General features: G+C 36.6%; 4 protein-coding genes across 6 annotated transcripts in view; all 4 read left to right on the top strand.

Annotated features, from left to right (window-relative positions):
* Positions 1-27919, top strand: part of LOC126716771 (uncharacterized) — a 74182-nt gene that overhangs the window by 44305 nt on the left and 1958 nt on the right. Inside the window, exon 1 of one of the 3 annotated variants that reach the window (XM_050417751.1) lies at positions 26053-26220. The exons of the other annotated variants lie outside the window; for them this stretch is intronic. The gene's annotated coding sequence lies outside the window, so the exon portion shown is untranslated. Of the gene's footprint in view, positions 1-26052; positions 26221-27919 lie in introns of those variants that run through there. 3 annotated transcript variants of the gene reach the window in all.
* The window catches only part of LOC126716770 (uncharacterized), a 54669-nt gene that overhangs the window by 15486 nt on the left and 11264 nt on the right, over positions 1-27919 (top strand). The window lies entirely within an intron of this gene.
* On the top strand, positions 15231-16100 carry LOC126719117 (uncharacterized). The gene is made up of 2 exons (XM_050421705.1): positions 15231-15296; positions 15414-16100. The coding sequence occupies exons 1-2, from the start codon at positions 15231-15233 to the stop codon at positions 16098-16100; spliced, it is 753 nt and encodes a 250-aa protein (XP_050277662.1).
* On the top strand, positions 16975-21447 carry LOC126719118 (uncharacterized). The gene has a single exon (XM_050421706.1). It carries the CDS (start codon positions 16975-16977, stop codon positions 21445-21447), a length of 4473 nt encoding a protein of 1490 aa, XP_050277663.1.

The following is a 27919-nucleotide window of genomic DNA, read 5'->3' on the forward strand; positions in this document are numbered from 1 at the left end:
CTTCTCACAGATATGGGTATGGTGAGATAACGATTTGACTAATGTACTTCTCAAGGATATGTCAATGGAGAGGGGGAGAGTAGAGGAATTTGGAGAATCAAAGGATGAAGATTGTGGATGAGTCAATCTTGTTTTTCTCTAGGGTTTCTCTCTCAAAATTCTCTCTGGAAGCTCTCTACATTTCGTGGGTATAAGGGTATTTATAGTAGGGTGTGTATGGAATACGAAGAGTCACTAATAACCAAACAAGGCATTCTGGTGACTCAAGCTCGCGACTGGAACGAATCGCGAGTTTGAGTCACGAGCTAACTGCCTGGCCAGCCGGAGGTTTTGTCCTGTAGTGCAACAGCTGGCATGAACCTTCAGCTTCCCCTGCATGCTTCACACGTGTGCCTTCTTTGGCGACTCGCCAATCGCAAGCTAGTCGTGAAGCTCTTCTTGAGTGCACACTTTTGAGCTTTTCTTCACACTCTCTCACACACTAGCCTTATATGATTACCACCTAAATACAGGGTTTCTAAATGCTGAATTACAAGCAAATTTGGCATGAAATAAAACCAAAAAAATGATTGAATAAATTCAACCTTATAGTATGGACGTCAGTTTGATGTAATAGAATTTAGGCATGTTAAGAGGGAAGGAAATAAGGCAACCCACAACATTGCTAGACATGCAAGACATGTTAGCGAGTTATCGATGTGGATGGAGGATGTTCCTCCACATCTTGTTGCTGTAATTCAAGTCGATTTGGCTTTCATTAATTAAAATTATAGTGTTCTTTCTCCAAAAAAAAAAAAAAAAAAAATCTATTGAGATTTTTTAAAAAAAACTTATTATGTGGAATCATAATTGAATACACATCACAATTAGAAAGGAAGCCTAGAAGTCATTTAATTTCATTTTTTCACTTTTTCGACATATGAAATTAAAATGGTACTTATGGCAATAAAATGTATACAAAATTCTCCTAACTTTTAGCTTTTGATTTTTTTTTTTTTTTTTTACACAAAGGTGTCTATATATATATATTTGCTTTGGATATTGATAGGAAGTGTTTTTGCTTGCACCATTATTTTAGCAATTACAATTAGATTTACTTCAATTATTACATATATAATATTTCATCATCTTCTCCAACCATTCATCTTCCTCATCCCTTTTTTCTAGATATAAATATATTCTCTCTTTATCCCTCTTATAACCAACAAGCTTAGGAATTTTGATGAAAATTTTGTTTTAAAATTGCATTTTTGTTTTTGTTCTCTACTATTAGATGCACCTCTCTCTCTCTCTCTCTCTCTCTCTCTCTCTCTCTCTCTCTCTCACAAACATTTTGCTATTAATCCCTAACCTTATTCTCTAATTTGCTTTTAACACTTTTCATTTCACATATTGTTTTTTGTATAAGGAATTAAAGATTGAACGATATTTGAGGCAAAATATTGATTTGCGTATTTTAATTTTAAAAAATTGTTGTTATTATTTTGATGTTGATACAAATATTTTTTTTTCTTTTGGTGTTTTGATTAGTGGGTGATTTTTTTTTTTTTTTTTTTTTTTGGAGAATCAATTAATAGATGATGTTTGATTTTAATATTTAAATACATTTTGTCCAATTGTGATCCAACTGTTTATTCCTATTTTCATGATTGTGGAATTCATTGTGTATATGAAAGTTTCTAATAGTTATGTCAACATTTTTGTATCCAATATTGGGTTAGAATTTTTTATATTCATCCTTAAATTATACAACTTTTTCCTTTCGTGTTTTATCTTAGGGCAAAACTTATGTATAGTGCCTTAGGTAATGTTCCTTAAGTTCTCTTAAAATTTTGCCATGTGGTGACTTAACTAAAAAATATACCTCTATCACTTAAGAAAAAAGTCATATGACAGAATCTTAAGATGGAAACCTAAGGAATAGTACCTAAGTCTTGCCCTATGGGGCCAGTGAATTTGTGACCCCGGCCCACTTTGCATTAGGACCCAAGGCCCGAGCCGAGGAGAGACATTGCCGAGGACATACAACGGAAATCCAAATGGCCTAGAGATATAGCCGAGGACGATTTTTTCCTCGGCATCCCAAAGCGCTCCTGGAAGAAAGGGCAAGTACAGTATAGGAATAGTTCACGGAAAAGCTAAACACCTCTGCATTGATGGAGAAAAGACCCCTGAACAATGTGGCGACAAAGGACAAGGGAAGGGCTACCATCACTGCAATTAAGTACTTTGCGCCTGACAAAGCAATGTTTTTCAACTTTTACAGCCAGTTCCAACTACTTTGGGTATGGGCTGATAGGACAAATATCAGCCCCAAAAAGCTGAGCCTACACATGGACGTTAGGGAGAGGATAAAGACTAGTATAAAAAGGAGAGGAAAGCGATCCAAAAGAGGGGGCTGGGAAAAAAGGCCAAGAACCTGAGCCTCCCAGTCCGTGCCGAGGAGAAAGACTTCTTGGGCAAGTACGGTTCACCCTTGTACGATTATCATTAACACCATGACCAATCACTATCCGGTGACCAAGACCTAGCCTTTCAGCCCACTCTCTACAAATTTATTATTTGGGCCTTTAACGTACGAATCCAATATCAGTTTGGGATCGTTACAAATTAAGTCCTTACAATTGGCGCCGTCTGTGGGGAGGCTTGTGCGTTGGCACAAGCGGTAGTAGGATCAAGCCCCTGTCAAATATAAAGTCCCACTAGGGGCTACGCTTCGAAGCGCCCGTGGCACGGGCAGTTCTAGGGGCTTCCAACCTCAAGTCAACGCCCCACACCTTGGCCGAGGGGCTAGTCCTCGAAACTTTAAGCAAAAAATCTAAGTTTTGGACAGAACCAAGGTATTGCATAGTCTTCGAACTCAAACCTATAGGGAAACCAACTACTTAAAGAAAATCTAAGTTTCAGACAGAACCAAGGTCTTGCATGGTCCTCAGATTCAAACCTATGAGGAAACCAACTACTTAAAGAAAATCTAAGTTTTGGACAGAACCAAGGTCTTGCATGGTCCTCGGACTTGCATGGTCCTCAAACTCAAATCTATGAGGAAACCAACTACTTTAAGCAAAAAATCTAAGTTTTGGACAGAACCAAGGTATTGCATGATCCTCGAACTCAAACCTATGGGGAAACCAACTACTTAAAGAAAATCTAAGTTTTGGACAGAACCAAGGTATTGCATGGTCCTCGAACTCAAACCTATGGGGAAACCAACTACTTAAAGAAAATCTAAGTTTTGGACAGAACCAAGGTCTTGCATGGTTCTCGGACTCAAACCTATGAGGAAACCAACTACTTAAAGAAAATCTAAGTTTTGGACAGAACCAAGGTATTGCATGGTCCTCGAACTCAAACCTATGGGGAAACCAACTACTTAAAGAAAATCTAAGTTTTGGACAGAACTAAGGTCTTGCATGGTCCTCGGACTTGCATGGTCCTCGGATTCAAACTTGTAAGGTTGAATTTAATCAATCATCTTATTGGCTTTATTCCGTGCCAAATTGGCTTGTATTTTAGCATTTAGTAACCCTGTATTTAGGTGGGTTTGTTGTAAGGGTAGTGAGTGAGATAGAGTGTTGATTGCTCAAGAGTGTGCAAGAAAACAGAGACTCGCGGCTTGATTTCGCGGGTGGCTCGCGGCTGCAAGCCGCCAGATGCAGCACACGTGCCAAGCATGCCAGAAGGTGAACAGTCATGCTAGCTGGAGCACTACAGGACAAAACCGGACAACTGGCCATATGGTTATCTCACGACTGGGTCTCACGACTTAGTCAAGTCGCGAGGCCAAGCCGCGAGCCACCCCTATTTTGAAAAACCTAACGTTTCACATTCCCCTCTTACCCCAGTATAAATACCCCTTATACCCACAAAAGAAAGAGAGCTTCCAGAGAGAATTTTGAGAGAGAAACCCTAGAGTAAAACAAGATTGATTCATCTACAATCTTTACATAAGAGTCTCTTCAAATTCCTCAACTCTCTTCCTCTCCATTTTCAAATCCTTGAGAGGCATTTTACCAAAACCTTGTTCTCACCATATTCATTACTGTGAGAGGGCTGTTTGGTGTACTAGGAAGCAGTTAGGAAGGAACCAATCTACATTGGTAGATTGGTTGATGCTACGGTCTAGTAGCGGAATCCGGGAAGCTAGAAAAGAAAAAGGTTCGACGCAACCTCGTTGGAGCAAGAAGCTTGGAGGGCTTAGGTGCACTGGGTAAATTAGGCTTGGAGGGTCTATTGTTGTCCATGTATCCCAACTACATTTTCTAGTGGATTGTTTACCACTTGGAGGGCGACGGAGAGGTTTTACGCCGAGGACTTCAGTTTCCTCTTCGATAACACATCGCGTGTTGTCTTTGTGTTTGCATCTTCCTTCCCTTTTATCTTTGCCTTTTATTATCTGCTGTGGGTTGTGATTTTAATTTGGCTTAGATAGTTTTTCCAATTCTATATTATAGCTTATGTTCATTTTCCGCACACTAGTTGTTTGACATAAAACTTGAATTGGTTAATTTGTAAATTGGGGGTCTAAACGTTCAATGGTGTTTATACACATATTTGAACTTTCAATTGGTATCAGAGCGGGTACACTTGTTTTGGTTTTATTACCTAAGTGTGATCCTTGACCCCTTGTGTGTTTTGCCGTGGATAATGCTTTGTATGCTTCTATGGATATTGTTGATTGTAACATGCCATGTGTTTGTGAAAATGCCTCTATGAGTGTTAATCCTTATAATTCTGATGACATGTTACTTGAATCTATGGGTGTTGTTGACAAACTCTTGAAGAAAGGAGCTAAGAAGTTTCAAAAGAATTTGAGCAAGTTAGTTTGTGAAAAGGATGATTCGATTGCTAAACTCAATGAATCCAACAAATTGGTTGAGAAATATAAGAATCTTGCTGAAATTTCTCTTGAAAAGCTGAAAGAGTTTGAATGTTTAAATAAAGACTTGGATGTTAAACTTGTTTTGTCTAACAAACTTGTTGATGATCTTAAATCTGAAAATGAATCTCTTAAGATGCATGCCAAGTGTTTGATTGCTGAACCTGTTGCTAAAATGGAAGAAAATATATGTTGCAATCATGTTGTGGTACCCGACTTTGTGCCTATTGTGTGTTCTACCTCAAAGGACAAATCGGTGTACATTCCTCCACACAAAAGAAATCAAAAAGTGGAGAGAAAGGCTCTTAAGCCTAAGCCTCTGTTTAGGTCCCAATCTAGGGAATTGAGTGGATCTAAGTTTGTTCCTACTTGCCACCATTGCGATGTGATCGGTCACATAAGACCCAAATGCCCCAAGTTAAAAAGAGAACAAACCTTTGTTGTTAGATCCCTTCCCAAAAAGCCTAATGGACCTAAATACATTGTTTGTCACCATTGTGGTGCCTTTGGTCATCTAAGACCTCATTGCTCTAAGTTTCAAGCTCTTAAGAGAATCAAAAGAAAAGAGAAACTTGAGCTTTTTGGAAGTTGTGCTTTGAAAGCTAAACCGGATTTGATGGAAAATAGTAAGTTGTTGAAGAAAGTGGTTAATGCTCTTACCTCTTTGTTTATGTGCATCTCCGGTTTTCATTCTTCCAACCCTCGTCTCACTTCCCATGAGACACTCATTCCAAACAATCATTCCATTTGGATGAGGAAGGGTTCCTATGGTTGAGCTTTTGCTCTTTTGGTCCTTGATCTAATTCTTTCGATTTTTGTAGGACCCTTTATGCATTTAATGTCACATCTTCATGCATTTTGTGCATCTTGCATTTATTTGTATGTCTTGTTTTGTTTTTGATCTTACTTTTACATTTCTGATTTGTGTGAGTAAAAAATCCAAAACCACATAAAAAGTGAAAAATTCAAAAAGTTTAATCGTATATGTTTGAGCACATATCACATGTGAATTTGGTCTTGTACCTTTGTACAAATGGCTTTGTGCATTTACGAGCTTAACGTGTTCTTTATGCACTTATTTCTTTGTAGGAAAAATCTTGATATCTTTGTGTGATTGTTGTAAATCGATCTTCAAGCTTGCCATGAATGATTAGTCAATAGTCATGTTGGTTTTGATACATGCGTAGACTTATGCTTATATATCTTCCCACTCTTTTATTTTTATTGCTTAAAGAGCTCAATAAATGTAGATCTCAAAATGAAAAGAGATAATGAGCTGTAAAAGCCGTCGCACATACTAGTATTCAACTAGGAAAAAGGGAAAACGACTTATATGAATATGTATGATGCCCAAAAAGCCAAAGGCTTGTTCATCAATTTGAAATATCACAAATTTCAGGCATCAATCTCAAAAATGAGATGTATTGCTCAAAATGAGTTGTATTGATTCAAAATGATCAAATGATATGAATTGTAAGAAACCAAATGAAAAGCTTCAATCTTATGTAGTCATTTTCTTGTGGGAGGTCATATATGTTCATTTCTATAATTGAGATAGACCACTTGATACACACACACAACACACATGCCTAATGTTCAATGAATGTCTTATTCATTTGTTAGATTGTACTTGTTTAAATGTGATGTGTGTGTGCTCAATCATATATGGTTCAATCCAAAAATATTTTTGATCATTTTATATGTTTTAGGAAGTGATTTTTATCACTCTTTGTGTTCATGTTTAGTGTTTACTTTGTTTTTCATTGTTTAAACATGTTCTGTATTGAAAAAACAAGTGTCAGAGTTTTTCGTGGCTCAGCTGGCGACTCGCCAGTCGCGAAACCCCAGTCGCGAGTTCATCCAGAAGCATTTGGTGACTCACTCGCGGCTTGCTCGCAACTCACTTGCGACTTGCGAAAATTTTCGCGACTGAACCTCGCGACTTGCCCAATCGCGAAACGCCCAGAAATAACTTTTTAAAGGGCTTTTTGTGGGAAACCTATTTTAAACCTCTCACATCCTCTCTTAAACCCCTCTTTCACTATTTTTACATCAAAACCCAATCAATTTGAATGGCTTTTCATTCCATTAACATCTCTAAGATAATTATAAACTATTTTCATTGATTTTGATCCTTAGATTATGTTTTGGAGAGTTTTATGCTCTTGATTGGGATTTTTATCATAGGGGTTGGGAAAACTTAATTTTTGTCAAATTTTTTTTCATGGGATTGGTTTCTTTTGTTGTTTTGCATTGGATGTTGGCCCCTTGTGACAGAAAGAACATGTATTAAGGGTGGTTTTCATGATGTTCATGCATTGTTTCACATTATTGTTCATAGTATGCATGCTAGGTGTTTGATAAAATGCCTCTTAGACATTTTCTCGCTTGTTTGGACTCCGATGAGTACCAAACTTTGGGGTTTCTCATGTTTCCTCATTAGGAACATGTTTGGTTCATTGGTTGTGCATTTAACACACCTTGTCCCACATGTGCATTTTTCATGCATTAGTCATGCATTAGTCATGCATTGCACACAGCCACCTCTTGCACACACGTTTGCTACCCTTGTCATGCATTGGTCTAGACCTTGCTTCTTCATCCTAGCATGTCATGTCTACCTTATGCTCTGTAGCATTTTACATTGTCTTAGGTTTGAGCTTCATTTTCTCATTCTTCTCGCACCCCTCATGCATCATTAGCATTGTTCGTACCTTCATCTCTTGCCCTCGTTTCTTCTTGACCCTTTGTCTATTCCTAACAAAAAGGGGGAGAGTATACTCTAGAGAGTATACCGGAGTGTTTTGTCATTTCTATATGACTCTTGTGCACATCCTTAAGGGGAGAAATTCTATTTCTCATGCACATTTGTAGGGGGAAAGATATTCCATAGGAAAGATGCATATACCAAGGAGGAGAAGACATTGAGATAATAAGAAAACTTTGTTTTGTTTGTTTCTCTTTATGTTTGTTTTCTTGTATTGCATCATGTTTGTGTTTTGGACATGCATATATCCCTATGCTATTGTGCTCCATTGAATGCATGTTCAGATGATCATTTGCTTTGCTATGTGATCATTGTAGTCATTTCTATATGACTGTTTTGGTGTTTGATCAAGTTGCTCACATGTTTCACATCATGTTTACTTGATCGCAATTTACTTGGTACATTATACTTGTCCTTTTATTACTTGCTTTACCTTGAGGGTCTAATGTGTTTTGTGCAAGTGTTTCAGGTTACAAGTATATATGTTCCAAGTGTATCACAACTTCTCATCACTTTGAAGGGGAGAAACTTTAAGCATTTTTAGTTTATATTGTTTAAGTCTATATTCAGTATTTTGTGGTTTGTACTCATGTTGCTTTTGTAAGCTTTTAGGGTTTATATCTGTAGGTTTTATGGTCTGTACCATGCTTTTATGTGCAGCCTTTTATACTTTGTTAAATCAGTACTGTTAACTAAATGTCATGCATTTTCTTGTTAAGTACTGTCACTCTTGTGCCCTTGTAGGATTGTTCCTAGATGCATATAATTAGTGTATTATGCATTGGTTGAGTGTTAGGCATACAAGTAACTTGCTTTGTTCTTGTTAACTTGTATGTTCTTGTGTTCATTCCAAGTGTGAATGAGCACTGTGATCACTACCTTGTGGTGATTACTTGGTTGATCAAGCCATGACTTGATACTTCACTTCATCTTTGCTTGATCGCCTTAAGCCTGTTTCATATGCATTTCATACTTTTCTGCATACAATGATCATGATGTATTGTTGTATTTCAGGAGTTTCATGTTCTTATGATTCAAGTGCTTCACAGCTTCTAGAGTTAGGTGTGAGTGAGTTTTGTTCAACTGTTCCCAACTCACATGTTAAGTCTAGAGTCTGTTTTAGGGTTTTATCACGGAATAGCCAAAGGGTGAGATTGTAAGGTTGAATTTAATCAACCATCTTATTGGCTTTATTCCGTGCCAAATTTGCTTGTATTTTAGCATTTAGTAACCCTGTATTTAGGTGGGTTTGTTGTAAGGGTAGTGGTGAGATAGAGTGTTGATTTCTCAAAAGTGTGCAAGAAAACAGAAACTCGTGACTTGATTTCACAGGTGGCTCGCGGCTGCAAGCCGCCAGATGCAGCACACGTGCCAAGCATGCCAGAAGGTGAACAGTCATGCTAGCTGGAACACTACATGACAAAACAGGACAACTGGCCATACGGTTATCTCGCAACTGGGTCTCACGACTTAGTCAAGTCGCGAGGCCAAGCCGCGAGCCACCCCTGTTTTGAAAAACCTGACGTTTCACATTCTCCTCTCACCCCAGTATAAATACCCCTTATACCCACAAAAGAAAGAGAGCTTTCAGAGAGAATTTTGAGAAAGAAACCCTAGAGTTAAATAAGATTGATTCATCTACAATCTTTACATAAGAGTCTCTTCAAATTCCTCAACTCTCTTCCTCTCCATTGTCAAATCCTTGAGAGGCATTTTACCAAAACTTTGTTCTCACCATATTCATTACTGTGAAAGGGCTGTTTGGTGTTCTGGGAAGCAGTTAGGAAGGAACCAATCTACATTGGTTGATGCTACGGTCTAGTAGCGGAATCCGGGAATCTAGAAAAAAAAAAGGTTTGGCGCAACCTCGTTGGAGCAAAAAGCTTGGAGGGCTTAGGTGCACTAGGTAAATTAGGCTTGGAGGGTCTATTGCTGTCCATGTATCCCAACTACATTTTCTAGTGGATTGTTTACCGCTTGAAGGGCGGCAGAGAGGTTTTACGCCGAGGGCTTCAGTTTCCTCTTCGATAACACATCGCGTGTTGTCTTTGTGTTTGCATCTTCCTTCCCTTTTATCTTTGCCTTTTATTATCTGCTGTGGGTTGTGATTTTAATTTGGCTTAGATAGTTTTTCTAATTCTATATTATAACTTATATTCATTTTCTGTACACTACTTGTTTGACATAAAGCTTGAATTGGTTAATTTATAAAGTGGGGGTCTAAACGTTCAAGGGTGTTTATACACATATTTGAACTTTCAAAACCTATGGGGAAACCAACTACTTTAAGCAAAAAATCTAAGTTTTGGACAGAACCAAGGTATTGCATGGTCCTCGAACTAAAACCTACGGGGAAACCAACTACTTTAAGCAAAAAATATAAGTTTTGGGCAGAACCAAGGTATTGCATGGTCCTCGGACTCAAACCTATAGGGGCTAGGAATATTGTCAAGAACGTAGCAAAGCCTCCTAGTGCTCGGCGACCCTCTCGGATGGTTCATTTTAGTTTACCTATCCTCGGGTGATCACCCCATATGCAATACAAAGCATTCAGCAGTTATTTCGGTCAGTCTCATATGGCTAACCTACTTCAAGTCGGCATTATTGTGCCTGTCAGTTTTAATAAGTTCAAAGCGATAGCTCTTTGTTAACAAGGGTTTTGGCCCCAAGTATTGTTCAAAAGAAAAGGGTACCAACACATCCATTCACAAAATAATTATGGAAGAAATGAAAGAACACGCAAAATGAGATAAAGTCATCTTTTATTAGACAAAGACGTAGTACAGCGTACAATAAGGGACTTAAATAAGCCTATACCAGAAGCTAAATACAGAAGCAAAAAGAAAAGCAAAAAGAAAAAGAACACAGGGAAACGATAAATCCTTCAAAATTTTGCCCTAGCAACAACTAAGCGCGTTAGAGTGGCCCCAGTGATGGAAGAGAAGAAGAAGCAGAGGCACCTAAGTAGTCCCAGTGATGGAAGAGAAGAACCAGAGGCACCTAAATGGCCCCAGTGATGGAAGAGAGGAAGAAGCAGTTGAGCTTAATCCCCGTACCAACTCTGACTGCAATCAAGCAGGTATCATATTAGCAGCGCTCGGGAGAGAGCGGATGGTACCGACGATGAGAAACCTCAGTGCTGTCGCACCAAAAATCTGATGCAACCTTCACCTGCTTCGGATTTTGGCTAAAGGAAGAAGAGGCTCCTTTCTTGCCTTGTCAAGAGGAAGAAGTGTCTTGAGTCTTTGTCTCCCTTGCTCTGACCGGGCCATCTTGAGCCTTGGGGAAACCCAATGCTTCTGGAGAGGGTGTGGTCCCTTTGCCCTCATCCCAGACTTGACCATATCACTCCCTAGGGCTCAGTCACACTGGTAACAGGGGCTATGGGCACAACTAGAAAGTTAGGGATTTGGAAGGCTTAAAGGGTCTACGAATAAAGAAATTGACCTCCCACCGCACTTCTTATATGGGGGGCAAGCCTGGTGGCATTTACTCTGTACAAATCACTTAGAAAAGTTATAAACGAGATAAGTCCCACCCAACTCCCAACGCCGTCTTCAAACCGTTGGATTTGCCTTACCTCGTAAAGGGAACTTATTAAAGATGCGCCTCGTGCACCGAAACGGCAAGAACGCGGCGTGAGTAAAGCTAAGGGAATGTCTCATAACCAAGAGCATGTCCCAAGCAAATGAAGAGGCACCGGCATTGATGAAGGACGAGGCTTGGCAAGCCGTGACATAGGCCTGACGTCACCAAAACCCTCATCTCCGTCCGAAGGGCCGGACAGCAGGATTTTGAGGGGCTATTATGGGGCCAGAGAATTTGTGACCCCGGCCCACTTTGCATTAGGGCCCAAGACCCGAGCCGAGGAGAGACATTGCCGAGGACATACAACGAAAATCCAAATGGCCTAGAGATATAGCCGAGGACGATTCTGTCCTCGGCATCGCAAAGCGCTCCTAGAAGAAAGGGCAAGTACGGTATAGGAACAGTTCACGGAAAAGCTAAACACCTTTGCATTGATGGGGAAAGGACCCTTGAACAGTGTGGCGACAAAGGACAAGGGAAGGGCTACCATTACTGCAATTAAGTACTCTGCGCCTGACAGAACAATGCTTTTCAGCTTTTACAGCCACTCCCAACCACTTTGAGTATGGGCTGATAGGACAAGTATCAGCCCCAGAAAGCTGAGCCTACACGTGGACGTTAGGGAGAGGATAAAGACTAGTATAAAAAGGAGAGGAAAGCGATCCAAAAAAGGGGGCTGGGAAAAAAGGCTAAGAACCCGAGCCTCCCAGTCCGTGCTGAGGAGAAAGACTTCTTGGGTAAGTACAGTTCACCCTTGTGCGATTATCATGAACACCATGACCAATCACTGTCTGGTGACCAAGGCCTAGCCTTTCAGTCCACTCTCTACAAATTTATTGTTTGGACCTTAAACGTACGAACCCAATATCAGTTTGGGATCGTTACAAATTGAGTCCTTACATGCCCTTTATCTTAGTTTTTATGCAAATGTAACCTCCTAATTTATTTATTTATTTTTTTTTTTGAGGGAAAACCTCCTAAAAAATTATTACATATTTTTTTAATATTCTTATTGAAACTCACTACTAACATATATGGTAAAAATTAACATTCTACATTTAGTGGAAGAATAATGCTAGAGATACAAACTATTTTACAAAAATTTTGCAAACTGCTGATGTGGCAAGTAATTATTGATAAATAAAAAAGCAATATTAGTGATGGGTTTAGATGAAAACCAATAAAAATTTGACCACATCAATATTTTGTAAAAATGTTGCAAATTATTTTGTGGTTGTAGCATTACTCTTAGAGGAAAACATTTTCTTAGATGTTTCATTTTCCCCTCATTTGTATCTCATTATAAAATAAGTTTTACTATCATATCTTTTTCTTTCCTTCACATTAAGAATGATATAAATATTGTAAAATTAGTATTTTATATATTGTAGTATAGTCTCAAATTATATATAATAATATTTCTAAGTGTTTTTTCTCCAAGATTATGATTATATTTCTATTAAATTGTTACTTTTATCTAATGTTTTAAATAGAAATACTTATGAGTTTCTATGCATAATAATAATAATAATAATAAAGTGCTACTCATGGACTTATCACCAGTATATATAAACATCTTCATGTAAAAAAGAGGCACAGTCGTTTCAATTATTTCCACATTATAAAAAACTAGGTACTTACAGTTCTGCAATAAAAAATGGGTAACTATGAAATTGAAATAGATGATGCAAAGTATTAAGCAAGTGTAATCAATGATTATCATGTGATCTTCATCAAAAAAAAAAAAAAATGATTATCATGTGATCAGTTGGAAGATTGATGAATTAAAGTCTTTGTTACAAACTTCAAGAAGCCGTGTTGTAGCTCTAGACGTTAAGAGTGTATATAACATAACCAACAAGTCATACTAACCTGAAATGGATTGAATGGACCGAACTGGACCAAATTGGATATAAATGGCCAAATTGAACCGAATTAGATTAAAGTGGACTGAATGGACTGAACTGAACCGAAATGGACCAAATTGGACTGAACTGGATCAAAATGGACCAAATTAGACCAAATGAACCTAAATGGACCGAATTGGACCGAAATGAGGGTTTATTATCTCTATCTCTTAAAGTTTATGAAAATGACATATGATTCACTAAGTAGAAGCAGAACGGGACCCTTCAATCTAAACTTAACTATTACATTAGCAAACAGATATGAATACAGTTATGGAATATGATTTATTTTAGGGTAAGTATAAACTAAAAATAAATAAATGGTGTCTCCACCCAAGCTATTTGTATTATATGTATTTTCTATTAAAAATTACATTTAAGGTCAAGAATGTGTGAAATTATGGTAGTGAAAAGTAATGGTCCTATCATGATTGGTAAGTTACAATTAGTTTTGAGAATATATACGAGTATAATGCATTATATATAAATGATGACATGGTCGTTTCTAATGTGACTCAACAGAAATATAATAACAATAAGTGTTACATTTCAACTTTTAAATATTATATAAATAAGATGTTTTAAGTGGTATCTATCACTTTAACAAAACAAAAAAATTGCAATGTACCATATAGTTGTTGTATTGACTCGTTATGTAATACACTTGGCCCAAGCATTATACCTTTCCATACAATATTTTACAAGTAAAAAAATTTTTAATTTTTTTTTTAGAGAGTTTTAACTATCAGAAACTTTACCAATTGAATTAACTAGAACCCACAGATCTCTAAATTTTACTTCTTTAAATACCATACAACCACATTAGTTTCAGCCTTTGAACAAACGTGAATATCATATTTCCTAACCAGCAGTGAATAAAAGGTTCAAGCCAATAAATCTATATCAATAGATCTATGAGGGTTTCTAGGTGTCTCTTAGGCAGGAAGTGGAATAGTTTGGCTAAAGGATGAGACACCACCTCCTTTCATAAAAAATAAAATTAATTAAAATAATTAAAAAAGTGGAGTATATTTAACGTATTCTGGCATGAATAACTTCAAATGGCCCTTTTCTTTGTTATAAAAATTGACCCTATTTTTTTTTTAGAGATTCGAATGACCCACTGATATTATAATTATAAATAATTTTGTAACAAGGAAACAATAGAAATTATATTGATATGGTTGCAAGAACTTGAATATATATATATATATATATATTTTGGCTGAAATAAAAATTTAATGACCTACAATTTAATTAGTTTTGGTAAGGAATCAAAATATACGGTAATGCTCTAAAAATGTACCTTACGTAACATAATTACAGTCCTTTTATATATGTTAAATACTAAATTTTACTTGGAAAAAATATTAATGCACCTTACATATATGCAAAAAAATATTCAAAAGTTCAGATTATTCACTCCTATATATAATTACTTAATTACTATGCCGTCAATTGCACGAGGCATGCACCTGCGATAGATACATTTATAAATGCCAAGGTGCAAGAGGAACTATTTCTAAGGAATGTAAATAGCCAGTTTAACACCTCTTTCAACTATGAAAGTTTTTCATTATATTGATGTGGCCTTATAGAGTATATCTAGATGACATTGGTCCATCAAATATTGGATTAGTGATTTACCAGATTTGTATGTTACCTCTAGAACAAAGACTAACAGGGGAAGGCTTGAATATAACGCAGTAAGCCTTCAATTGGGTTTGTAAATCCATAATTCTTCTTCTTTATCTCGTTCAAATTATCAACACTGGAGAGCTTGTTTAACAAATCAGATTGGAGGATCCAATTCTCTCACTGAGATAGACTTTTTTTTTTCAAGAAGCCCACGATGTTGGCTTGTTAAACTTGTGGTACCAAGGTACTGACCATTGAGCAATTAAGTATATCACTACTGCAAGAGCCTAGCTTGTAGCTCAATTGGTTTGCACTTTGCACTTCTTAGTATTTTTAATTAAGATATCTAGAGTTTAAATTCTTCTTGCTTCAATTATTGATTTATGAAAAACAATGAAAGAATCAAAAGGAGTTATTATCACCCCATAAAAGGTTAGTAAAAAGAGAAAACATGGAGCCTGAGTTTCAGCAAGCTAACCAACGTTTTAGTGAGGAAGATGCAGAGCTTGAGAAGAGTGTAAGGAAAGACAAAGAGAAAGTTGTAGAACCAAATCGGTCCTAGGTCAGCTAGAAAGATAGGCTGGTGGGAGACATTCCTGGTGCCTATGCACAAGCTTTTCGATTTGACAAAGAGGAAGAGGCTGATTCAGATACTGAACTGGATGATCTAGTGGAAGGTATGGTGGATGTGAAACTTACTAAAGAAACCAAGGCTAGGATTAGAGCTCCTTGGACTAAGGCATTGATAGTGAAAGTGTATGGAAAAACTGTGGGATATAGTTACCTCACTTTCAAAATCAATACCTTATGGAAGCCTGTTGCAAAGATGGTTTGTGTTGATCTTGGAAAGGATTTTTTTCTAATCAAGTTTAGTGATAAGTCTGACTATGACAAGGTGCTTCAAGGTGGCCCCTGGTTTGTTGGGGAGCACTTTCTAGCAATAAAACCATGGGAACCATATTTTAAAGCTTCTAAAGCTTCTTTCACTTCAGTGGCTGTTTGGATCAGATTTCCAGAGCTCCCTATTGAGTTTTACGACCCTATGGTGCTTAGAGAGATCAACTCAGCCATTGGACCTGTTTTGCGGATTGACTCCTACACCGCGTCGGGTTCAAGAGCAAGTTTTGCTCGTCTGTGTGTCCAAATTGATCTTTCCAAACCATTAGTCAATCTGGTCAGAATGGGACGTCTAAGGCAAAAGGTGATGTATGAAGGTATCTCAGCTTTGTGTTTTTGTTGTGGGAGGCTTGGGCATAAACAAGAATGCTGTGGATACCGTGTGAGACCAATGGAGAAGAATAGGGAGGAAGGTCCTTCATAGAGGCAAAAGGTGCAGCAGAATGAACGAGATGGTCATACTGAACAAAGTGTCCAATCCAATTCCAACTTTGGTGATTGGATGATAGTTACTAGAAGAAAAAATTCCGTTAGAATGGGACGGAACCGTGGGACCAAGTCACCCCACCAGCAACCTAGTGCCGCTCCTAAGGAAAGTAAGGGCAAAGAGGTAAAATCAAACCCTATGCCATCTCCCAATCCTGAAGTGACCTTTCAATTTAAGTCTGGTCACGTGAAGAGAGCCGTTGGTGCTTCTGATAGCTCTGAGGCAGCGCTCACATCAAGCAAGTTTGGCGAGATTCGCACGCAAGATTCACATGGAGATTGCCAATATGATAATCAGGTGGCTTATCAAAAGCCTTTCAACCACAATCTGGGTACTCCTTCTTCCCAAACGGCTAATCCGAGAAATAAGAAAGCAAAGCTCTCTAAAGCAGGCCATGAGAAGAGGAATCCAAGCACCAGTAGCTCCAAAACCTTAAAGAGAGCCAACCCCAAACCTGAGTCTTGCCTTAAACCATCTGCTCTTGCTTCCGATCCGAGTAGCCATGGATTTTCCCTACCCAACCTTCCTTCCACTTCCCACGGTGGGGTGGGCAATCTGGTACAGGAACAAGATGATAGCCATCCCAGAGGAGCTTATTGCTCAAATCCGTGCAGCCCCAACAGAATCAATGGGTTGGTTCGAAGAGGACCTAGCGGCAGCTTGGAGGCACATCTTCCCAATCACCTCGACTAGTGTAAGAACAAGGAGTCTTCCCCTGGATCATCCTGCTTGGGACAGAACCCCAAATCAATGGTGGAAGTTCCTAACCGACACGCTGTTGATCTCAGAAAAGGAAGTGCAGGAGTTGAACATGCTAAGGCGGCCATTAGTAGTGCCCCACTTGGACGAATCGGGCTGGCTTGTCCAAGAGAGGAAAGTGATAGATTTTAGGGGATCGGTCTCAATGCATCTGGGGAATATGCCTACGTTGAAGTTGTTCCAGATTCTCAACCCAGTCAAGAGATGTGATCTTCTAGTATGTTGCAAAGAAGAAATTCAGGGGATATTGAACTATTTGGTGGTGTGGAAGCCGGATTGGGCAGCGTCCAAGGATCTCCTAAGGAGACTGGGATGGAGCATGATTGCATCAGCAATGATGGGGACCAATTCTATGGAAGTGCCGAATATTAACTGCTCCAAAATGAATATCCTTTTGTGGAATTGTAGGGGTGCCCTGAACGGGGACTTCACGAGAAGGGTTTTTGAAATGGCAGTCAACCACTTTTCGACCATAATGATTATCACTAAAACAAGAGTGGGCGGCGATAGGGCTACCAAGATTATTGAGGGTCTTCCTTTCGATGGATTCTTTGTCACTGAAACCATTGGATATGTGGGAGGACTTTGGCTACTCTGGAAAAAAGAGGAGGTAGAAGTGTTTGTCCTGGCTACCACAGAACAAGAGATCCATGCTACTATTAAGGTATGCAATTCTGACTTTACTTGGCTTATTTCTTCTGTTTATGCAAGTCCTCGCCTTGCTGAAAGAAAAATTTTATGGGCTAATTTGTCCCAAGTTGCTCTCTTACATAATCTTCCCTGGTTACTTCTTTGTGACTTTAATGAAATTCTGTGCAGAAATGATAAACTGGGGGGTAGGCAAATCAATCTTAATAGAGCATTAGAATTTAAATCCTGTCTGGATGATTGTAACTTCCTGGACCTTGGTTTTTCTGGACCAAAGTTCACTTGGTCTAATCGTCGGCAAATTTCTGATCTTATTTTAGAGCGCATTGATAGATGCTTTGCGAACCCTGCTTGGAGAACTCTATATCCCGAAGCCTCAGTGACCCATTTGCCTAGGGTATTTTCCGATCACTGCCCTGTTCTACTAGAGTTATCTAGGCCTCCTCCCACGGCAACTGATAAACCTTTTAGGTTTCACACCATGTGGATGCACCATCCAGATTTCCCAAATGTGGTTAGGAAAACTTGGGAGCTTGGGCTTGACCTTCATACAGCTATTAAGAGTTTTGCGGTTAATGCTAAACAATGGAACAGATCGGTTTTTGGGAATATCTTTGCCCGGAAGAAAAGGGTTTTAGCCAGGATAAATGGGGCCCAAAAAGCCCTTTCCAATGGCCCTAGTCATTTCTTGATTCAGCTAGAAAAGAGTCTCATCGATGAGTATAACTCAATAATGCAACAAGAGGAGGAATTCTGGGCCTTAAAATCTCGTCTTAATTGGGCTGTGTATGGTGATTCCAACACTTCATTTTTTCATGTCTCCACGCTGGTCAGGAGGCATAGGAACAAGATTAGAATGTTAAAAAATTATGTTGGGGAATGGATTACTAATGAAGAGGAAGTTAAAGAGTACATCCTTTCGGGCTTTAAAGAGATTTTCCAAACGGAGCTTTTATTCTCCCCCGCTGATCCAGTGGCCCTATTTTCCAGTTGCAGCTTCCTTTCTGAGGAAGAGAGATCCATATTGGCTGGCCCTGTTTTGGAGGATGAAATTAGACATGGCCTTTGGGCCTTAAAGCCATTTAAAGCTCCTGGACTAGACGGATTACATGCGGGGTTTTTCCAATATTTTTGGAATGATGTTAAAAATTCTGTATGTATGAAAGTTTCAAATATTTTTGATTCAAGGGTGATTCCTGATTTTCTTAATGAAACCTTGATTTCACTTATCCCTAAGTGCACCAGCCCGGAAAGTTTGGGTAATTTTAGACCGATTAGTCTATGCAACACCATCTATAAGGTGGTCACAAAAATCATTGTTGGCCGCATTAGACCCTTTTTGGATAAACTTATTTCGCCAAATCAGACTGCCTTTGTTCCGGGAAGAAGGGGTTTGGACAATGTTGTTGTTGCACAAGAACTTATTCACTCTTTAGATAAAAAGAAGGGTAGAGTGGGCTTCATGGCCATTAAGGTGGATCTTGTGAAGGCTTATGACCGTCTTGAGTGGTCATTCATCCGAAAAATCCTCCAAGCCTTTTGTTTTCCTCATGAGTTGATTAAGTTGATTATGAGTTGTGTGTCAACCACGACCATCTCTATTCTCATTAATGGAGGTAAATCAAGCACCTTCAAGCCCACTAGAGGGATACGTCAAGGTGATCCCCTTTCTCCATATCTATTCATCCTTTGCATGGAGTATCTTGGATTTCTCATCAATGAAAGTTGTAGGTTGAAAAATTGGACACCACAGAAAGCTTCTAGGCAAAATGTGGGTGTTTCACACCTTTTCTTTGCAGACAACCTTATGCTATTTGCCAAAGCTGATAAGGAAGGTGCTGAATCCATTAAGAAGGTGTTGAATATCTTTTGCAAGGAATCTAGGCAGCTGGTTAGTGCCGAAAAATCCTGCATTTATTTCTCGCCTAATGTCTCCCCAAACATTAGAGAGGATATCTGTGGTGTTCTTGATATTGCTGAAACCTCAAATATTGGAAAATACTTAGGCTTCCCCCTAAATCACAAAGGTGCAGCCCGGAATAGATACAATTTTGTTGTGGAAAGGGTTATCTCTAAGCTTTCGGGGTGGAAATCTAAATTCCTATCCTTCGCTGGAAGAACGGTTCTTGTCAAATTTGTCATGGCTGCAATCCCAAGTTATGTTATGCAGGGGGCTGCTTTGCCGAGTCATGTTTGTGAAAAACTTGATAAAGTCAATAGAGATTTCTTGTGGGGTTCATCTACAGAGAAGAGAAAGCTCCACCTTGTTGGATGGAGCAAAATAATTAGGCCCAAGGATGAGGGGGGGCTCGGCATCCAGGCAACAAGGGCCAAAAACATTGCCTTACTAGCCAAGCTCAATTGGAGGCTCTATCACAACCAAGATTCCTTGTGGGCAAAAGTCTTATTAAGTAAATATTGCTCCCAGCATCGCCGGGATTCTTTGAATTCGGAGAAGCTTCCTTGCTCTTCTAATTGGGCTGCAATCAAAGTGGGGTTTCCTATATTTAAGCAAGGTATTTGCTGGAATGTGGGAAACAAGTCGAAGCTGAGTTTTTGGGAAAGTAATTGGGTGAAGGGTAATACTATGAGAGAATTAATTGAGGGCCCTCTTCCCCAACATGAGGAGTCTTTTACTATTTCGGATATTCATCAAAGTGGGCATTGGAACTTTGGAAAAATTTCTTTTGCTCTTCCTAAGGTGGTCATTGATAGAATTCAAGCCATTCCTATTCAATCATTTGGTGAGAGGGAGGATACTTTAATGTGGAAATTTTCAGCTGATGGAGAATTCAGTATGGACTCAGCCTACCGTTTAACTATTTCAGATCAACCTAAACCTCTATCCTTTTCTGGCTACTGGGTTTGGGGTGTGGATACTTTGCCAAAAATAAGGCATTTTCTGTGGTTGTGCAACCATGCTAGCATACCTACTAGGCAAGTGATTAAACATAGGGGAATTGATTGCTCTGCTCTCTGCCCCTTATGCAATGTGCAAAAGGAGTCGATCATACATACACTTAGAGACTGCCCATTTGCGAGGAAATTTTGGTTATCCATTGGAGTGCCTCAAGTTCTTACTGATTTTCTTAGTCTTGATTTGCTGGTTTGGCTTAGAATTAACTGCTTGTGCAGCAGAAACATTCAAGCTAAAGGTCTTCCTTGGTGCTTCATCTTTCCTTTTGCGGCTTGGTGGTTATGGAAACATAGAAATAGGGTTGTTTTTGAGAACTGTCCAGCCAACCCAAAGCTTTATTTGTCTTGTATCCAGGCTGTGAGAGAATATTTTTACTGTGTAAGCAAAACTCAAAAGTCCAAGCATAATACTGCTATTCAAGTGCGCTGGTTCAATCCACCTATTGGCTGGTTTAAGCTAAATTCTGATGGGGCTGCACTTGGAAACCCGGGCAAGGCGGGTGGGGGAGGTCTAATTCGTGATTATCAAGGGAAATGGGTTAAAGGGTACATGAGGCATATCGGTTTTGCTTCTAGTATCATAGCAAAATTTTGGGCGTTGAAGGATGGGTTGCTGCTTGCTTCCCAACTTGGCATCTCTAAGCTTCTTGTGGAGTTGGATGCTCAAATTGTGGTCAACTTGCTTCACTCTTCCAGACCTTGCAATAACTCTTTTTCTTCTCTGCTTAATGATTGCAGATACCTCCTTCGCCAATTCCAGCAAGTCAGGGTCAACCATGTCTTTCGGGAAGCGAATAGATGTGCGGATTTTCTTGCTAAAGGTGGCTGCACCCTTGATGGGAATTGTGTTGTTTTGGACACTCCTATTTCAGAAGATCTTTGTATTATTTTAAATTCTGATGCTCTTGGAATGTACTCCTTAAGGCTTGTAGCCAACACTTCGCCTTTTATGGCTAGTTAATGCAGTATTCCCCATTAACCAAAAAAAAAAAATTTATTGATTTATCAAAACAAAAATGGAGTATGCCACTGCTATTGCCTATGCAGCTGTTTATATGATTGTCATCAAGTTATGCCATTAAAACTTGATGAAATGCACGTGTTACACAAGAGAAAACTAAACTTTAGTACCACACTTGTATAACTAGATATCAAAAGTTTTGGTGTATATATTAAAATCATGATCTTTGGAGATTAAGAAGAATAATCACAATCAATACCTTGCCTTTGCCTCAATATAAAAATCCCCATGCAACTATGCAAGTGCTTTTCTTACTATAACTCTTGCAAGTACAAGAAGCATTGGTTTGAAGATGTCCAACTTCCACAAACTACGGCACTATCTTTTAAAAAGATGTATATCGGTGTATGTGTATTTGCAATACATGGTGCAAATTTAAAGTTAAGTTTATTCAATAATTTTGTTGTGGTTGTTGCTAAGGTAATTAAATGAGTTGAAGTCTTCATTGCAAAACCATATATAGAGACCAAGGATGACAATTTCGTACCATACCAGCTGGTACAACTAGTACATAATACTAATGTTTCGTACCGATTCATATACTGGCTATATCGGACTCATTTAGGCTGTACCGAAAAATATATCAAATTTCGGCCGGTAGATGCATACAGGCCAAAATTAGACAAACACTTTCCTTTGTATTTTTCTTACCTTGATATCAAATTTGTCCCCCATTATCAGGATCTAATCCCTCTCTCCTCTTCTTTTTATTTTTTTGTTCTCTACTTTTTCAAATTTCCAACTCTGCATGTTTCTTCCGCATTGCACTATTGCATTTTCTCAATGTCTCTCTCACTGTCTCTTCAATGTTTTCTTTTCCTTTCTTTTATTATTTTTTTAGAAGATTCACGTCAAAGATGCTAAAATAGCTAAAATGCATTTTAGCACACAAAAAACTAAAAACCCACTATTGTTGCTTTCGCACTTTATTGTTGCTGGATGGTAAACACTATATATATATATATATATATATTTTGTTGGGGGAAAAATTCTAATCCCCTCTTTGTCTATGTGTGAATTAAAATATATAATTACCAAACAATAGCAATATTATAGAAACAAAAAAAATTCAGCAAGCACCACATAAATACAACTACACAAGAACATCAAATCTTACGTGGAAAACCCTCCAGTGTAGAGGGAAAAACCACAGGGCAACTTCGAAAAATATCCACTATAAAATAGAGATTACAAATATCAATTTTATACTAAACTTGAGTTCACAATAAATTGGATATACAATAAATAAATCTCAATGAGTAAATACAATCTCACCATAAAGCCAGTAGCAAAATCTTCCTTTGAATATTCCAACTCTCCATGGTTGTAGCACTCAAAAACTCCATGAGAACTCCACTAATTTATCTTCCTTATGTGTAACTTGAGCAAAGAAAAATGTCTCATTTTTTTTTTCACTTTCTCACACTCTCGTTGTGTTTCTCTCTATCTCTTCACACGGACTGCACCACAAATGGCTGAATATCTCTGTGTTTTTGCTTTCTCCGAAACTCACACACAATGGCCGAATATGGCTCCCTGTTTTTCAGCTTTTCACACAAGGCCGAATGGCCTTACTTTCTTTGTTTTCTTTTTCTTCAGCCGTGTCCAACACGCTTTGGATCACTTCTCATTAAGAGAAGTTAGAATTCTCACGAGTCTTGGTCATCTCTCAATAAATGAGCAAGCAAGCTTTGAAGGCTTTTGAAACAAGCTCATAAATGAGCTTGACAAATATGTGTGATGGAATCCAAGGGTGTCACATGCACCCAACATATATATATATATAAAAGAGATAGATTTAATATACAATAATTTATGTCACATAAATCGAGAAAAGTTTAGGGAATTATTGTTCGCGACACTGTGGCATATAGTGTGCATGTTACATGTACCGCTCAATATGGATGAATGGATAGGCTAGCATTTCATATCCATGATCTTGAGGCACCAATCAGTGCTCTTAGTGCCACTTTCCTAGTGATATGTTACCATGATTAATAATTGAAAATTTTCATTTTAAGTCGAATTGTTTAGCTAGACAGAGGTAAAGTATAGACTCTGTTTGGACATGGGATGGTTAATTCCTACTTTAGGACAGGAGTGCTCAATCCATAGCACTAGCGGATCCACGTTGAGTCTAGGGTGGTCATGACCACCCTAATTTGGAAAAAAATAATTATTATATAAAAAATTTTTGTGTTTTTATCCTTAAAAAATATTTGGGATCACCCGAAATTTTTTTAGGCTCAACATAATTACACTTTGGACAAAATTTAACAATAAACTTGGCTGTAAACTAAGACTACAACTCCACTCAATTTTTTTTTTATGTGAATTTTGACAAATTCATCACTGGATTACATTTTCTTTTTATATCTTTCATACTTGCAAAATTTCAAGAAAATTAAATATCAATAGTTATATCATCAATCAAATTTTTAAATTTTGAGTTTTTGTAGTCTAAATTATACATAAATAATAAGTTTATGGATCAAATATTAAATAACATCTGATTGACATGAAATTTGACATGTATATTAAGGAACATAAAGAACATGCATTTCAAAATTTACATTTTGAAAATGACAAAGTTTAGCTCAAAATTGGTTGTAGCCTAAATCTATAACTTTATTTAATATCTTTTTATTGGAGGTAAATTTTGACAAATCTACTATTGGATTACATTTTCTTCCGATATCCTCTATGCTTGCAAAATTTCTAGAAAATTAAAGATCAATAACTATGTCATTAATAAATTGTTTAAATTGTAAGTTTTTGTAGTTCAAAATTATGTATAAAATCATACCCAATTGACACAAAATTTGACATGTGTATTAAGAGCGTAAAGAATATGCAATTTAATAGTTAGATTTTTAAAATATATAAAAATGTTAATGATATTAAGTAAGGTTGTCTCCTTAGGCTACAACCAATTTTGTTGCTAAATTTTGTCGTTTTCAAAATATGTAGCAAAGTTAATTTGTTTAGTTAGAGTTGTAGCCTTAGGCAACAACTTAGTATATAGCAAAACTCCTTCTTAAACTTTGTTCTCCCTAACAATATATTAGGTCTTTACAGACAAAAAGTTTCTAAAAAAAAAAAGGTCATTACAAATAGAAGAAAAAGCCCAAGAAAATTTTTATCGCACTAAAATTTTGAAAAATATGTAACTTGAAACATTGATAATGAAACTATTATGCAAATATTTCAAAATAAGAAAATTTGAAAAGGAAATTGTAAGACTTTATGTATTTGTATATATGTGTGTGTGTTCTTTTCTTCTTCTTTATTTATTTATTTATTCTTTTGGTCAATATATGAAGTTTTCTATTTTTATTAAATTTTTTTATAATTTAAGTTTTTTAATGACTATCCTAGAAAATATTCGTGAAGCATGATTTTTCTCCAATGAGTGCAAGCTCTTAACTAATAAATTAATAAATACATTGAATTGATATCAATTTATAAATGAAAAAAAAAATTATTTTTTATACTATATTATAATTAATATTTTACTCATTATCCTATTTAGAGACTCCAGCGGTAAAAGAGAAAAAAAATATTTACATGAAATTGTAAAATAATAGAGTATTTAATACTAGATATATCATAAAGCGGGTATTCTTATAACAAAAATAATAATAACGTAGGGTATAAAAATAGATAAAGTAATATTTTAAACTCAATTTTTAGCTTTTTAGCACATTTACTTTTGATATTTGTTTATAAATTCAACTTTTAACTTTTATGTATAATCTTTTTAAAAAAAAATTTTGTATTTTTTAATTTTTTTTCAACAATTTTCAAGATATAATTAGACTTTGACATATTTTTGACATTAAAAAAATTTAAATAAACTTTTCCAAACACACATTCTTGGGGATGATTGACAGATGACTCTCACTTGGTGTGACTACGGACTTCAAGTAAATATTGAATTGTCTTCAATCTGATAAAGCAGCAGAGAAAGACTTAAGAGTTAAGGCATGGGAAAGATGGGAAAGATAGGTGGTGTTTGATACATGCACTTAAAAATTGAAAATTGTTATTTGAAAAAATGTGTGAAAATATAAGTGAAAAAGTGTGTAGAAAAATGTGTAATGTTGTTTAAGGCCCGTTTGGTACACGTGTTTAAAAACTGAAAATTGTTGTTTGAAAATATTTATGGAAATACATGTAGGTGAAAAAGTGCATTGAAATGCATGAAATGTTGTTTAAAAACTGAAAATAGTTGTTTAAAAACATAAACCAAACAACCCCTTAAGAACTGGAAATTGTTGTTTGAGAACTAAGACGTGAATATATAGAGGAGAAAATAGAGGTAAAAAAAGTTAAAAGATTATGGGTGTTTGGTATATGTACTTGAAAATTAAAAATATGTATTTGAAAATGTCTAAAAATACATGTGAGTAAAAAAATATATAAAAATATATACAATATTGTTTAAAAATTGAAAAGATGTATTTAAGAAGGGGTAAGAAACGGGCCTAAACCTTCTTCTTTTTTTAATTAAAAAGTTAAATGGGACCATTCCTTGTTTCTCTTCTTTTTAAATAGGCCCAAAGATAAGGCCACTTTGTGCTTCTTTAGTCTGTACTCTACACTCTGTACATCTCTAGCTCTCTTGCTTTCCCTATAACTATACTCCATAGCCAAACGCTTTTGCAGGAGCGATCGAGAAAGATAGACAGATCTCCATTCTTATCCAAAGAAGTGAGTGTCTCTGTGATCTCTCTCTCTATTTTGTGTAGTATTTTAGCTTGTGAATTGTTTGAATATCAGGTTTCACTTGAAGCATGCATATGTAGTCAGTTAAACATCTCTCATGGAAGGGTTCGTTACTCTTTCCAGTAACATGTTTGATATCTGCTACAAAATTTTATTTATATCATGGGCACGTAATTTTATTTGATCTGCTACAGATTTGCTACTGTTGACATGAAAAAGATATTATAGTTGCCACCAAAACGATTTACACTTCATGTGCCCCATTGAAATGATTTGCCCCATTGAATTGTTATTCTTATTGAGCCTGAATAAGAGAATTTGTTAATTGGTCATTTAAAAAAAAAAAAAAAAAATTTGATATGAAAATGTAAAAAATTGTTAAAAAATTAGTTTTTTTTTTTTTTCATAAAAGTTTTTAAAAATATAGGGGTATTTGGTAAAAGCAATTTAAAAACTAATAGCATCTCCAACAGATTTTGTATAACAGAGTTTGTATCTCTATTTTTGGAACACCAAATATTACTGTTCACACTCCAGCAGCTTTTCTAAAGTCACAGATTCTCCAAATTTTTTTTTGAAATTGCTACAGTAATTCTCTTAATTTAGAGAACACTGTAGCAACTCCAAACCATTATTTTATCTTAAAAAAATACCCAGCTGAATAAAAAAAATATTCTTTCTCTTTCCTCCTCTCTTCTTTGTTCATCTGTCTCTCTCTCTCTCTCTCTCAAACGGTATCACAATCAAAACACAAACACAATAACAGATCAAGAACAACGAAAAATACAAATTTAATTAGAACTACAAACCTAAAATCAAAACAAAAACAACAGATCAAGAGCATGAAAGCCTATCTAAGCTCCATCGTAACAACAAAGTGAATCAGGAAAAAAAAAAAAAAAAAAAAAAGGATAGACGAAGGCCATGTCGGCTGTGTGTGTGTGTGTGTGAAGTGGCTGAAGAGGAAAGAAAATAGAAGCAGAAATAGAAGTCAAAAGATCATGCTAGAGAGTGTTCTAGAATAAGTAGAAATAGACAAAGTAAAAAAAGAGAGAGCTTGAGAAAGAGTGAGAGAGAGCTGGAGATAGTGAGATTCGGCATGAACTAGAAAAAGAAAAAGAAGGGGTAGATAGAGATAAGTGGGATACGTGTGTGGTGGAGAAAAAGCCAAAAGAAAAAAAAAAAAAAAAAAAAAAGAAAAGAAACGTATGGATGTAATTAAGAAAGGAAATATAATATTCAAAATAAGAAATAGCAATTAAGAAATATCACTATAATATTTTCACAATAAATTTTAAGTAATAGATTGTTATTAGTTAATATTGGTGAGTAAAAAAATAATTTCAGTGGTGAGTTCAAATTAAAACTAGTAACAACTTTCCATATAAATTTTGTTGTGAAAATATTACGTAAAATATTGTGAACATAACACTTCTCATTGAAAAATATAGTTGTTAAAAAAAGAATAAATGATGATTAAAAAAAAATAAATAATGAATGAAGAAATAATATTTAAATGAGATAAAGAATGTGATAGAGAATCTGTTGGAAAATAGATTTGAAAAAGTGGGTAGTTAAATGTAAAAGTTATTGTTTATTCTCCAAATAGTACAAAAATTTGGAGAATCTGCTGGAAATGCTCTAAAAACATGTAATTAAAAATATGTGTAATACGTGGGTAAAA

Source organism: Quercus robur, chromosome 3 (assembly GCF_932294415.1).
Source record: "Quercus robur chromosome 3, dhQueRobu3.1, whole genome shotgun sequence".
Lineage (NCBI taxonomy): Eukaryota > Viridiplantae > Streptophyta > Magnoliopsida > Fagales > Fagaceae > Quercus > Quercus robur.